Source organism: Saccoglossus kowalevskii, chromosome 2 (genome assembly GCF_978046115.1).
Source record: "Saccoglossus kowalevskii chromosome 2, keSacKowa6.1, whole genome shotgun sequence".
Lineage (NCBI taxonomy): Eukaryota > Metazoa > Hemichordata > Enteropneusta > Harrimaniidae > Saccoglossus > Saccoglossus kowalevskii.
Window position 1 is genome coordinate 11490485 of NC_140642.1, and position 15323 is coordinate 11505807.

At 36.1% G+C, this 15323-nt stretch overlaps 1 protein-coding gene across 1 annotated transcript in view; it reads right to left on the reverse strand.

Moving 5' to 3' along the window:
* Positions 1 to 672: 672 nt before the first annotated feature.
* Positions 673 to 15323, reverse strand: part of LOC100378402 (beta spectrin-like) — a 48827-nt gene continuing 34176 nt past the window's right edge. The window contains 22 exon segments of the mRNA NM_001184853.1: positions 673 to 2747; positions 5469 to 5642; positions 6204 to 6485; positions 6646 to 6800; positions 7089 to 7193; positions 7349 to 7525; positions 7674 to 7812; positions 7912 to 8267; positions 8578 to 8841; positions 8954 to 9158; positions 9263 to 9471; positions 9925 to 10215; positions 10775 to 10996; positions 11187 to 11450; positions 11696 to 11933; positions 12092 to 12264; positions 12540 to 12707; positions 12943 to 13218; positions 13709 to 14051; positions 14199 to 14401; positions 14493 to 14657; positions 14782 to 14859. Of these exon segments, the coding sequence (NP_001171782.1) occupies positions 2540 to 2747; positions 5469 to 5642; positions 6204 to 6485; positions 6646 to 6800; positions 7089 to 7193; positions 7349 to 7525; positions 7674 to 7812; positions 7912 to 8267; positions 8578 to 8841; positions 8954 to 9158; positions 9263 to 9471; positions 9925 to 10215; positions 10775 to 10996; positions 11187 to 11450; positions 11696 to 11933; positions 12092 to 12264; positions 12540 to 12707; positions 12943 to 13218; positions 13709 to 14051; positions 14199 to 14401; positions 14493 to 14657; positions 14782 to 14859 (4695 nt within the window). The 3' untranslated portion in view covers positions 673 to 2539.

A 15323-nucleotide genomic window follows, 5' to 3' on the forward strand; every position in this document is an offset into this window, starting at 1 on the left:
TCTGATCGATGCATGTCGGACAAACGTATACTGTAAAATGTTAGGTCACATTTCAGATCTTGCTTGAACAAGGACAAATATAAAGAGCATCCCTGATGGTTTATTTCCTGGTCTGAAAGCTCAAGCTAACTTTACATATGTTAGCATGGCAACTTTGAATTGATCACTTTCACAAGAAACCTTAAATAACAGGAGAGTAACAGAAGCATCCTTAATTTTGGAATCAAATAACAGGTTGATCCTGCAAGTAAACATTCCTAGTTTTGTGTTGCTCTCAACCACACATACAGTAGAAATTAATTTTATAAAGTGAGGACAGGTGGTAGCTAGGATTCTGGTCATCAAAAACAGTTTACCACATGTAGATTTGTTAATATGGCCTATAACGTGCCTTTAAAATTCACAAAATGTTACTCAAATACAAGAAACTCATTTTGTACCAATGAATACCAATGGACAAAATCTAATATGACATCTACCGTAGGTATCCATGTGTACTTTCCAAGTATTTTCTGAGGGGGAAACGGCCAAGGAAATTTAATATACTTGCAAATTCTGTGTTAGATAAGGTACTCATAGAATACACACTACAGTTTACTCCAGTTTTTCAAAAGTTAGCCATTATAGACACTTGCCATCTACATTCAGAAAGAACACATAACAGCAAGACGTTTTTTCTCGAGATTTATTAATCCCTTAGAAGCTTGTGTTTGCAATAAAGCACATTACAAAAAAAATCAAAAGGGGTTTTCCAACTCCAGACGTGTATGAATTTACCCAACAAAGGCGAGTGTGAACACCAAGTTAAAAACACCAAATATTTTATCCATTGAGAATATGACCAATTTAATTAGCAACTTCATTAAAACTTAGGAAGAAAACAATAGATGACTAAAATCGCATCATTATTTATTTTTAATTTTTCACCCACCAAATATCAGATTAATCGAAGCCTAAAAATCTTTGACAAATGCTAATGAAATAGTTATCAAAATACATGACAATGAGTAGTATTATACGGTCATACCACAACTTCAATAAATGCCCTTACAGATACTTAAACATGGATACAATATATTGACCATCAGCCACATGACAATATGCCAGCAATCATCTATCAACCAGGAAATAAATATTAGTTCACGTATATATCACCCAATATTTTTATTACTGGTTAACATCCATCACAATATTGAACAAAATCAACAAGTATATTTGGTCAAGCCCTCGCAGTGTACGACCAAAATTTATTGATGAGAATGGTCTTCACAAAGCTAGTTGGTAACATTCATAGTATTAAATGTTATTGCAAAATGTACAAGTAGAACAGGCGAGCATAAAACACTGTGTGCAGCTATTTCAGAAGGAAGGTTGGTGGTAACCTTTTGAGGAAATTCAAGCAAATAAAAAACAACAGGTTTTGCAGGCACACAATGTCTCTTGCAAGCACCTTTCTAGTTTTGATCAGTGTAAAAGTGTGGCAGCAATATTACAATCTCAAAAGAAAATGGAATACAGGGTAAAGGTAGTTTTCAAAAAAATATAAAAACTGCAAAAACAAATGGACATCTAGCTTTAAGGGTTGACCATATACATGTCTATGGGTGGGGGTGCCACAGTTTAACATTTAATATTTGGCAAGGCATACACAGATCTGAATAACAAATTTGTCAAAAATGAAAGCATTGGGTATGTGGACTCTAAACGGAAATATCTACAGGGTGCTTACGGGCAATTGTATACTAGTAGTTACATCTGGCAACAAAATGGTGCACAACCCATAATTTGTCTATCAATTTCATTCAACTCTTTATACTAAAAAAAACTTTGCAAGCAGTTTCAACCAGTTACATCTTCAGAAGTACAAAAACAAGTTTCGTAACTTCAGTCACATGCGTTTTTCTTTTTTTTTGTTCTATAGATTTAATTAATAAAACCCCGTCTGTTAACCTAAATCAATTTAACTATGAACTAGGGTTTGGTGAAAAAAAAATGCATCAACTAAGAGCTTGATGAATTTTTAAAACTCCCACGTGCCCACATAATAATGCTTAAAAGCCTAACATGCTAAATCTTGATTCCTTGCAGATTTAAAAACAATGATTGTAGGAAAATGAATATGACAGGGAGAAATTCTACAAATACTTCTATATATATATAATGTTAATGCTACTATACACAACTTTGAAGTCCACATAGAACATTGAAAACATCCTTGTATTGTGCTATCAGCAAGACACGCACAGCTTTATCACATGAAAAAATCTTGCCATTTTCAGTTTTTTTTAAATTTTTATAACACACAGTCCAATTACAGGCTACAAACAACAAGACAGAGAAATGTTTACATAAAGAGTACTAACACTTTGTACTCGAAAAAATCTTTAAAAACAGGCTAAGAAATGTGTTAAAATGGCAATGCAGAAAATTACTGGTAGTTTACACTATACTGACAACATGGATGTATATGGATGACTACCAAAAAACTACTGTCAAAATTTATTCATACATTATTTATTTATGAAATGCAGGTGTTTGTCTACTTCTTTTTCAGAGTGAAAAATCCACCCTTCTTTTTATCTTTCTTTCCCGGTGATGTGACACTCTCTGTTGGGAAGGTAGCAGCCCTTGCTGCAGCAGACGCACCTTCAGGAGCTCCTTCAGCCACATTCTTTAAACTATCTACCCAGTGGTTCATTTCCTCATCATCTTTGGCTTGGAATAGAAACTCTGCACCATTTTCAAGTCTGAGAAATGAAACAGCAATTTATCACAGAATGTTAATAAAACTATTTAACAAAGTGGCAAGAAAGACAGCTGTCAATACTACCAGATTCTGGTGTAAATTCGCCAATCCGAAAAATTGCCTTGGGCGATTTCACGGCTGGTGTGCCTTTATTTGGGGTTCAAATTTTCAAAAAATTATCATCAAATATTTTTAGGGGGCTTATATTTTCATTGAAAAATCCTCCTACGCCGATTTTCAACACAGGCAGTTGAACCCCCTAAAACGAAAGAAACTATTGCAGAAGATAATCTAAAATTGTATACATTTTTTCTAGCTGGATTGAAAAGTAGACCGCGCATCTTTCTCCAAAAAATCACATTAACGAACCTTGTGCACCAAATACAATTATTTTGTTTCATTTTATTAGTTACGAAAGTATATTCTAAAAGAAGTTTCAAATAACAACGAACACAACTGCATTACTTAGTAGCAAATGATCAAGGTAGCGCAATCTTGTCATCGTAAGCGAATGATTCCAATCGCATTTTCAACACTATGCTGTAGAAATGAATAACCGCCATGTTTTGACCTGAGACGGTGTTCCTTGACCTGACAGGTCAAATCGATAGATGATGATAACGTGTTCAAATTACCATAGCTCATTTAAAATATGTTAATGTTATTGAACGCAGCCTGACGGAAGAGATTTGCCGATGTTGTATGATCTTTTGGCTTGGATTTTGATGGGAAAGCAGCATGATTTGTTTTTAAATAAAAAAAATCAGTCGTTTTCAAAAGATAAACTGAGAATTTGAAGAATAATTTAACATTGTTTACAGCTTATTGTCGAAACAAAGCTAACCATACATCATCAATACTCTTGAATAGGCGTCAATGACTACGGGGACACTTCTAGGTATTAGAAAAGATTAAAATAACACCTTAAAAAAAAATGCCGAAAAATCGCCCTGGTCCAATTTTATTTTTTTTAAAACCCAAACTGCCGTTTAACGGCCCTGGGCAAATTTACGTCAGAATTCAGTATTAGACCTGAAATTAGTGATTCAATGTATTTTACAATACACACCAAGGACTTCTCATCCCCTACTACAGATGACACAGGAAGTAAACATGAAAGCGTTAGTGTTTTGGATTTTATTTACTGTTATGACCTTTCACATTGGAGGCCATAAAATAACTCCATACTTTATTGGAAGCATACAAAGCTATAGTTTGTCATAGCATTCAACTATATCGCAAAACTAGGCGTTGAGGTGTTCTTTTCGTCACATAATCGGACATTGATAGAGTTGTGTTTTCTTGAGTTGAACAGAAGCGAGGTATAATTTAAACTTGTTTATTTATACTCAGCATGAACATCAATAAATTGTACAGCAAATACTTCTTAATACAAATCATTGAAAATGACACAGTCCCCGTTAAATTTTTGAAAGTTCTCTTTGTGCTTGTCATATTAAAGCGAGGGGGGGGGGGGGGGGGGGTTGTCGCGAGCGTGTCCTTGAAACTTGAGTTCCAAGTGGCGTATACAACAGATTGTTTATTTACATCAAAACACGTGTTCCGTGTAGTAGTAAATATGGCCAAAAATAAAAACAGCCGTTACTTGGCCATCTTTGATCTGATTATGAAACAAACTGATATGTATGATGTATGTGCCAAATACAAAATGAAAATGGTACATAAATTGTGGAAATATAGTAGTAAGGCCAAAAAGTCAGATTGCTGTCAATCGGCCATCCTTGACCAGATTTTTAAACAAATTGTCATGGACATGCATCCTAACATGTATAAAGTATGTGCCAAATTTGAATGAAAACTGACAGAGCACTTCCAAGATACCGCATAAAAAAAAAAAAAAAAGATGGCCAGTTGCCATCTTTGATCCAATTGTGAAATATATCATCATGGACATGTATTCTAACGTGTATAATCTATGTACCAAATTTGAATGAAAACTGACAGAGCATGTCCAAAATACAACATTTTCAAAAAACAAGATGGCTGCCAGTCGGCCATTTTGAATCAAATCGCTAAACCACTGCATGTGCATATGTCCCAGATAAAGTATGAGGCACATGCAAAGAAAGAACGGAATCGGTCCAAGGGATTCTGAGATATGACTCCGGACGAACGCAGGGACGGAGACCGAATTATAAGTCCCCGTTTTTTGACTTCGTCCGAACGGGGACTAATAAAATATGGATTGTTCAATAATAGTTTCATGAGTTGACATTGTAGAGAGCATAGAAAGGAGGGTGTGCGTAACGAGCATCAGGTTACGAAGCTACCGTAGTAGAAGTTAAGACGACTGCCTGAATCGGGCTTTTCACGACAGCGCTTTGCCTGGTTAAAGTAGTTGGAGTTAACGTTGGAGCTGCATTTGTCTTGGTGACAATTAATCGAAGAAGTGTTAGTGTTTCATGCCGAAAAACATTCCGAAAAAAACGAATTGCTAATGATTGGCGCATACAAACGAACCGTAACACTGTCGTTCCATATTAGGAATGACATGCGACTAACATGAAACAGAACTTTGGTGGTAATTTTGGCGGTAAGCAGACAAAATATCATGAGAACGCAATGGGGAAACAATGTAGCGAACATTTGGAGATAGCATCACGGTTGCCGATCTAGTCTCTCAGGGTTCAACTCATGGTTATCAAAACAATGTCTGAAGTTACAAACTAACTTAGAACACATCATATGTGACATGACTTACTTGAGTCGGAAAACATGCTTCTTCTTTGTGTAATCACCAGCAATGTTCACCTTTGCATTGAGGACACTCACTGGTTCTTCACCGTGGAAAGTAATTTCTTGTAACTTGTGCTTCTTGTCTTTGTAAAACGATAGCATAGGGCCTTGTTGTACCACATATACATGATGCCAAGATCTGATGAAAACAAATCAACACTGTTACACATGGAAGCTATGAGATTATAGCAAGAAAGTACTACAAACAAAGTATGCACAAAGGCAGTACCAGTGATTGTATGGGTTGACATGTGTACTGCCCGAGTGCAGAATTTGCAATATTCTCATGATAACCTTAATATTGCACATTTTGTTTTCAGGTTGTACCGGTAGTAATAATATGAAGAGAGAAAACCAATATGCCAGGAAGAGATGTTGTTCTGTGTAAACATTTGGGTTCAGTGACATGATTCTATTTCCACATGTTATAAAATGCTTTTGTGATCAATGTAAACAAGTGTTTGTATGTGAGGTCAAAAACCTGGAATCAGACAGATTTATTATCAAGGATTTAAGAGGGCTTACTACACACAGATTACACAGATAATCTTGTATTGGTGTCTCATGAACATGAAATCAAAACACTGCTATGACTGGCATTTTTTAGAGCACAATTTTCTGTCCATGCACATGATTGAGTGTTTCTTCCAAGTACAAAAGAAATGTTATTATCATTTCACAAATTTAACAGTTTCCTTACCTGTTGGACGCTTTCTTGGCATGTGCTTCCCATTCATGTTTTCTAGCCAACTGGCCTTCTGCTTCCACATCTTCACCCATTCCAGCTTCGCCCTCACCAACACCACGCCTACTTACAGCTGGGGCCGTTTCTGGTTTCTCTTCTTCACCATTGACGTGCGGCTCCCCAGCACTTTCTTTATGCTCTTCAACAACATGTTCAGGTGTTTTTTCATATTGAAGTTTTTCTACTTGCATCTCATGACGACGTGCTTCATCAATTTCAATTTGTCGTCTCCTCAATCTTATGGAGAAATGATAAGACATGAATCTAAAGATTGAACTCAATTATTACACTATCATTCAGATATTATTTTGAAATAATACCCATTTTGTGAGGAAATATCCATACTTTGACTAAAACTGTAGTTCATCTTCAGATTCAGAAAAGAAAAAACACATACTTATCCATTTCTTCCATTTCTTTATCTTCTCTTAAGAAGTCTTCTATAACTTTATGTTTCATTGATGGCGATTCTTTACGAGGTGGGATATCAGCATCTGGATGCATCATACGATATTCTTCTTCTTGTCTCTTGCGTAGTTCTTTCAATTCAAACTGCAAAACAAGACAAGTTATTATTTTCTTTTTTTTGTTGTTGAAAACATTTCCTCTTGTCTTTTTGAAATTCACATCAATCTGACTGGGGTAAATTATCAACCTATTTTTTTTTCCCATCAGTTAAATTAACGATACTTTACTTTTATAATCCCAAATAGAGAAAGATCGTGTTTCATGACATGCTAGTTAATTTTGTATACATTGCATACACAAGTCATTTAAAATAGGGATGAATATCTGGAAACAGGACTTATGAGTACCAGTAATGTCTCTGATAGTACTTACTGTTGTAAGTCGTTCCAATGCCGAAAACCTTTCTTCTTGAGCGTGGAAAGATTTTTCGAAGGCTTCATGTTTCTTGATCAAAAGCTCCACTTCATCCAAGGTCATCTGTAAAAGAAGAAACTCAATTACTTCACATAATGTTGACATTTAAAATGTAAGAAATTCTATTAAGGAAAATAATAAGTCAGTTGCAAAATATATAAGAATAATATTTATATACATCATTTTAACAAAATGAGTTTGCACAATAATACACTTACTCCATACTCTTCACTCCTCAAGTGTGGTTCTTGACTGATAAGCCATGCCTCGGCTACATGAGCATCTCGAGCAAATTGGTATACTTCCAAGATGAGCTGCAGGAATTCCCATCTATGTTCCCAGTCGCCGATCATAGAACCACGACGATTGCCAAGACTTACCAACTTCTCACGAATCTGAAATGAATGAATGAATGAAACAATTCATTTTTGTGGCTGATGCTAAAACCTGTAATGAACAGTGTTTTAATAGATGTCATGAAGTTTTACATGCAACAATCAGCATATTTTCTCATGTTTATTCACAATATAGTATCAGACTTACCTCTTTGGAGGCGTAATGGCTTCTACCCAACATTTCTTTACCCAGCGTAAAGCATTCAGTAAAACTATTATCACGGGCATCAACTTCGGCTTTGATGTTCTGATGCTGGTTCATTAGTAACTCTACACCAGATACATCCCTGAAATGACCAGAAATGATATTGTGAGATACTCAATAGAAATGAGAGAGTGGTCATACTTGGGTACAATGAATTTTAAGATGTCTCATTTTAATTTACCTGGCCTGCTCTTGTGTATTAATCTGAATTGTCACATCGTCCATCCAAAGCATTAGATCTCGCACCATGTTCAAGAAGCGGAAATAATCCGAGGTATCAGCCAGTTTGATTTTACGTCCCTCAACAGTGGCTTGCAGGCTCCTCCAAGCGTTGACAACTTCTGCCTCTTTAGCGTGTATGTCTCTTGCTTTCTCACCAGCATACGCTTCTCTCAACCTCAAAGCATCTTCTTGTAGTTGTTGTACCTGACTGCCGAGGGCAACGATATCGTGTTCAAATCCAGAATGCTTTCGCTGTAAGTTCAATACAGTGTTGCCGTCTTTGCCGAGTTCTTCGGACATGGATTGTTGTTTTTCCTGCAAGATAGGATAAACGTTACACAATTCTGTTCAGTTAGCTGTACAAATGTTTATACTGGTGATTCAGATTTTATGAAATCTCAGTATAAGATGTGTGCACTGCGAGTAACAAGAATTTTTATCGGTTTGGGCACTTATCATTTTTATATTATATTACGACTGCAAAGTGTATAATCACCCAGCAGTTGTTTTTCACATTCAGAATACTGGTGTAAATATTGTATTACAAAACCACAAATAAACAAATAGAAACCCCAATCAGTGAAGACAAGAAGAATGAGTTACAAAGAGGTCTAAACCAACTTACCACTATCCTACTAAGGATTTCTCTTGCATCATAATAGAACTTATGTAGTTCGTACGAGGCTGCCAACATCTGCGTCCTGGTATCAATTAATTCAAGCAGATCGGCCCAGGCCTCATTGAGACCATCTTTCCATTCAGCAATGATAGCCGCATCGGTGTGTCCAGCTTCAATCAATGCATCGGCAATGTCATTTACGTTGGCAACACGCTCTTGGCCAATATGATGAGTGTCACGGGCAAATTCACGGAAACGGTCTTGTAACATCTACAAAGAGTTGGTGGACAATTTTAGGAACATTATCATGAAAAGTACAGAAAAATATATGGGTGAGAAAGAACAGATTGGCGAGAACCATGTAAATCAAACAAATACATACTGTCACATGCTCATAATCTTGCCCAAGTTCATGAGAGCCAGCCACCACCTCACGCTCTGCAATCCACTGTTCTAGATCATCCACTTCGCGATTCAATTGGTACAATTTCAATGTTTCATCCAGACGAGATCTTCGTTCTTCTGACAAATCCTTGAGACCAGCATATAACTTATCAATCTGAGACTGGCGTACAGCAATTTGTTCACTGTTAAGATACAACAATTGAGTGTGGGTGACAGATTGTACTACTAACAGTGTTCAATAATAACGGATAAACATAAACAGACCAGATTCTTTTGTTGTACTGACCTTTGTGGATGGTCTTCATCCATTAGTTTCTTTGCTTCTTGTGAGAGTTCATTGATAGTATCTGCATAATCTTCTACAGCATTTTCCAAAATTTCATGTTTTTTCAGCATCGTCTGTGCACTTGGTTCATCACGTCCCCTGTCATCACCCATCATGTACAGCTCTTGTTCACTCATCCAAGCCTCTGCTTCATTAGCATCAAAGTAGTACTAAAGAACACGTACAATAAATTGTTAATACCATATATGATTAGTGATTTAAGCACAGAATGTACACTGGTAAATCTCGCATTTCAACATCATCAGTATTGTACATCTTATTCAGCATGTTATTGCTGTTCTATCATAAAGCCTATTTTTTGGGAGAGAAAGCTTCAAATAACTAAATTCCAATCTAATACTTTCATGAAGTTTTTTTTATATGAGCAATGAGAAACAGAGTTGACTGGATATCCCAAATCAAAACACACTACGACTGTCAAAGAGACAGAATGTACTTGAATTTTCGCTGCTGAATGGGTAGCTAACCCATAAGAGTCAAACTCGCCATCTTCTTGATGCTAGCCTAAAACACTAACCTTTAACGCCACACAAGAGATTACACTATAAGTAAACTAAAACCAGCATATACTTCATTTCTACTCCCTCTCCCTTCAACTATACCTTCTGTGCCTTAATTGAGTCTTCTAGTCTGATCTTTCTGGCATCAATGGCTTGAAGTAACTTTTGCCATAGATCTTGTAATTCATCAATTTGTCGTTCAATATCTTCTGAATTAGGATGTCCCTCATCAATCATACTCTTTCCTCGAGAACAGACTTCATCAATGCGAGGTTCATGTCCATCAGTTTCGGCTTTAAGGGAGTTGCATTTCTTTATAAGCATCTGTACAGCTAGCAGGCTATTGCCGTGGTCCAGTGAAGTTGCCAGTGGCATTTTTTCTAGAATCCACATCTAGAAATAGATAAGATTAGTTGTTAACTTCTATTTATGTGTTAATAAACGTTGAAGATATATTGTCGGAAAAATCAGTTGAAAGTAACCTCACCGAAAACCATATCTGAAAGTTACAACATTCTCTAGTTACACTGATCAAAACTTGGCACATTGCACTGTTTATTGACCAAGTTATTATAATAAAACTCATCATGCTGTTTGCAGTTGGATTTGGAATACCTTAAACATAACTAACCTCGCAAGTGTATGAAGTTTGACATTCCCAATGGTAAAATAGTCAAAAAATTCTGACATGTCAAAGGCTTTAAACAAAATTCTGCCAACACTATCCCTTTAACAGCAAGAATAACCACTTGTAGCATTTGGTGAGATTGAATATTGAAACAGAAATTTCTCACAAAATTTGTAAATCACTGAATGAATTTGTTTGGCTAATACGAGTGTATGTCAATTTCTTGATCCCTGAACTATCAATACAGTCATCGATGGAATTTTCTGGAAAAATATCAACACTGCTACTAATGGTGTTCGTTATATCCTTGTTTTCCTAACTCACCTTCTCATCTTCAATATCTCTATTGAATTGATGAGTTTTCTTGTTAGCTTCCAAGAGAGCTCTCCTCTGTGCCAATGGCTCTGACATCTTTGTGAATCTCTCTTCAATGGTGTATTTTTTAGTCCGGACTTTATCCAGATCACCCTCATCTTGTAAAGTACATACTTGACTTTCTAATTCATTGACTTGTTCTTTCTTCACCAAAACTTGGCTTTCTAACATCTACATAAATGAGCAAGAATCAACAGTTTTAGAACATGGCAATGTTAAGACAATAAGTTATGATACAAGGAATGCCATTTGCCAACGTCTAATTTCCTTTCATCAGAAGCAGTTTTCATGATTTTTTTTGTTTTGGTAATAACTGGGGCATTCATCATTCAATAATGAAATAAGTTGAATATGAACTCACCTGTTGTTTTTTCAGCAGTAAATTGACACTGGTCAGATCTTTGCCGGTAGCCTCATGTTGTAGAGACGTCTCCAAATCACTGATCCAAGTATCTAGATCATCACAACCAGCACTGAACAGGGCTGCTCTATTGGCTTCGAATAATTTCTTAGCCTTAGATTGAGTAGTATTGTCTAGTTCATCCCACTGGGCGGTTAAATCACTTAAACGTCCCTCCACTTGTTCAGCGTACTCTGGTTTCTCAAGAATCAACTCGTGACCATGCTATGGAAGAGCAGAAACAGATTAAAGATGAGTGAATCCAATGCAAGAAAATCTGGTAATAAATATATATCAGCATTAACATTTATATTTTTTTACATATAAATAAATTTTAGACATTATCACTGTTTAAAATGAACATGTAATCAATGTAGAGAGTGGAATAGTCACTACATATCTCTGAACCAGACAATATAGCCACTATATTATTTTCCCTGCAATATAAAAATAGATATTACTAGACCAACCTCATTAAGTTTATCTAGTCTTTCTTTATTGGCACCTAATTCTGCTTCAAATGCTTGATGTTTCTGCCATTTACTGTGTATACTTCTAGCTTCGTCATATGTTTCATCCTGAGCTATCAGCATCTTTTCGTTTATCCAGAGACCAATCTCGTCAGATTCCTGTACAAAGCTCTGCAGTAGCAGATTATCTCGCAGTTGGCTGAGTTGATTGTCAGCAACTACACGGTTGTTCTTTCTCCTGCAAACATTAACAAGTAATTAAACAAGTGTACAAGACTAACATTTCTCATTGCCAAATCAGATTTGAACATGTTTGATTATTTTAACATAATCTGTTATCCTTCCTTCTAACATTTGAAGAGCAGCAGCTTGAAAATGGTTTTATTATTATCTTACCTTTCATCGAGGTTCTCGCATTTTTTGTATATTTTGTCAGATGCATAATGACTATCATCACAAAGACGGTTACCAAAGGCAATAACACTGTTAATCTTGTCATCATTGGCATCCATAGTTTGTAGGAAGTTTTCTTGTTTCTTGATGGCTTCTTCTGCTGCTTCAAGATTGGTCTGATAGTGGAGAGATAAAAGAACAGGTTGTTTATTTGACTTGATGGCAATTATGTGACATCGACTCTAGATTTTAGGTTTTATAATGCAATTTTTTTACACCAGTGAAATAACATCAATTGGTTGAAGAAATAATTTGTCAGTCACTACAATTCTATTTTTCCTTCTTTTTACAATCAGGCATTACGCAAGTTAAATTTGAGTACTGAATAATTAATTTGACATGGATTGAATTGTCCATGTTGATAAACTTCAAATAATAGCACACAACATACCGGTGCCTCATATTTGGTCAAGAAGTTATCTTGTTTATTGAGCAGCATATCAGCTTGTCTAGCATCACGGTTAAACATCTGGTAGTTAAGAGACTGTGACAATAAGTGTTGACGATTCTCCCACATCTTATGTAATTCTTCCCATCCATCGTCCAATGCTTGTAAACGCTGGGAAAAGCAAAATTTATATTTAAATGCAACACGAGAGAGAAGCTTTATTTACTTCACAAAGCATGGCTTGAATTCAGAACATGTAGGCAAATTCAATGGAAATAAAAAATCTTTATATGGCGGGGGGTTAAGCATGTGATGTATGAAAAATAAACATGTGGCTACACTGATTTGTAGTTTAAAGCGAAAATAAATTCCATCTTAACACTATACTGGGAGCATCAAAACATACCTGTCTCAAGAACATGTACTGTGAATCAGTTTGTCCTTCTGTCACCTTCTGTCCCATGTCTCTCATTCTAGCATAGTCTGCATCATAGCCATCAATCTCTTCCTTGATAGCGGCATGTTGGTTCAGTAATTTTTCTGCTTCAGCAAGACTCTCAGGAATATCTTCGGATGCAATAGCTGTTTGCGTCCTTGACAACCAAGATTGGAAGTCGTCCAAATCGCGCAAGAACTGCTGCAACTCCTTGGCTTCAGCCATAGCTGCATCACGTTCTTGCAACTGCATCAGAAACAAATATATTTAGTAATCTTGCATAGGTGGGGGATATAAACCCAATATACTAGTAGTGATGGGTTCAGTTTGAGTCGCAGCTCTAACTTTGTTAATTGATATACACAATCCTCCCCCCACAAGTATCAGATTCGATTACAATCTCCTTATTCTTGAAATTCAATTATTTTGCTAGACCATAATGACCAGCGATTTTACAACAAAATCATGTTAACCTTTTTACCACCACTCATCCAAATTTTTCTTTTTCCTATATTCTTCAATGTTTCTGAAATTAACCCTAATTTTGGAGCTAACAGAAAAAAATTGAATCACTGTTGGCTATTGCCTATTTTTGTCCCAATCTTCTGAAGGAAAGTACAGACTATAAACAGGATTATTTTGTGAATTTGTGATGAAAAGAGGGAACTGGTGGTGAATAGGTTAATGAATCAATTACTAGAATCAATGTAACACACAGTACATAATGACCACCTACAATAATTCTAAGTTCTTGCCAACACTCAGTGATCTGAGCAAATCGTTGGCGGATGGCATCAGCTTCCTCTGGATGCTCTTCAGCAAGAGTATCTGCTTCTTTCTGCAGAGAGTCCAGTTTAGCTTGAATGGCGGCCAAGTCAGTCTCCATACCACGTAGTTTTCTCTGTAGAGCCATCACACCAGCAAGATCACTTCCCAACTCTTCAGTTGACTGTAGGAGTCTTGTCTTATCTCTGATCCATGTGACTGTCTCACTGCACTCAATATGGTACGTCTGGATACCCAGTGCACCATTGAGGGCTTCTCTCTTTTCATTCACGTGCATTTGAAGAGCATTCCATCTGAAGCAACAATTGAAGAAAAAACATAAATTTTGATCTTTTACCGATCTGAGACCCATAATGTCACACTTAGGGTATGTGGATATATGTATGACAATTTGGATGATAACTACAGCAATGTAGTTACATGACAAATGTCATACTTACCGTTGGTTGAGATGGTTCTGTTTTGCCATAATTTCAGCAGAGTTGGGATGTTCAATATGCAACAGTTGTCCGGCCAGTTGATTGACAACCGCCACTCTTGAAGCATTACTTTCCATTTCTTTTTCGAATCGTTCAAATCTGTGTTGCACCACCTCAGTAGATTCCAGGTCTTCACCGGGCACCATAGTGTACAGAGTTTGTTCCTGTCATAAAAGAAAGCAAATGAACAATGAATAAGAAATATTGCAAACTGAGAAGCATGTATAGTAGCCTCAAGAAAGATGATCAACTTACTCTTTCATCAATCCAGGATTCCACACTATCGGCTTCATTGTATAGTTTATATAATGCCAGGGCATCCAATAACCTTTGTTTACGTAGACGAGCCAGTTCAACAAGTTCTTTGTAGCGACGGTCAATAGATCCCAGACGAGATTGTACTTCTGCCGACTGTCTATCCTGTAAAACAATGTGATACAGCGATTAACACATGCTAAATATGCATATGATACCATTATACTACAAGAAAGTTTGTCGACACAGGAAACAAGTAAATAACATACTAATGACATAAAACACTTACTTGATCTCCAAGATGGCTAGCTTGTTCATGCAGAGTATCAATAACTGCAGAATAATTTCCAAGCTCATCTGCAACATCCTGAATGATATAAATTATGAATGATAGTCAATAATTATAAAATAAACAGAAAGTATTGTGATATGAATCATTTCTAAAAACAGGAATAAATGCTTGGCATGGCTCTTGTGTTTTTTAAAACTTGTCTAGGAAGTACTCTGACATTCCTTATGGAAAGTCATTTACATATAATTAGCATAGGGATCTAGAAAACGTACAATAATATTTCTCCAAATGAGATTTCCCACAATCCACTTTAAGGTTACTTTATCCTCGCATCTTTAACATTATAGAATTTATTTGTTCTCAGTGAAATGAATATTCCTGTGTTTAGAAATGTTTATCTAACTTTTTCAAAGTAAAGAAAAACAAAATAATTAACACACAAAACTAACGATTGAACTGATAATAAATGAAATGAAAGTGAAATGTGTTTTAGTTATCAAGTGTCATTAGTCACCAAATCATTTTAACACACACCAAGT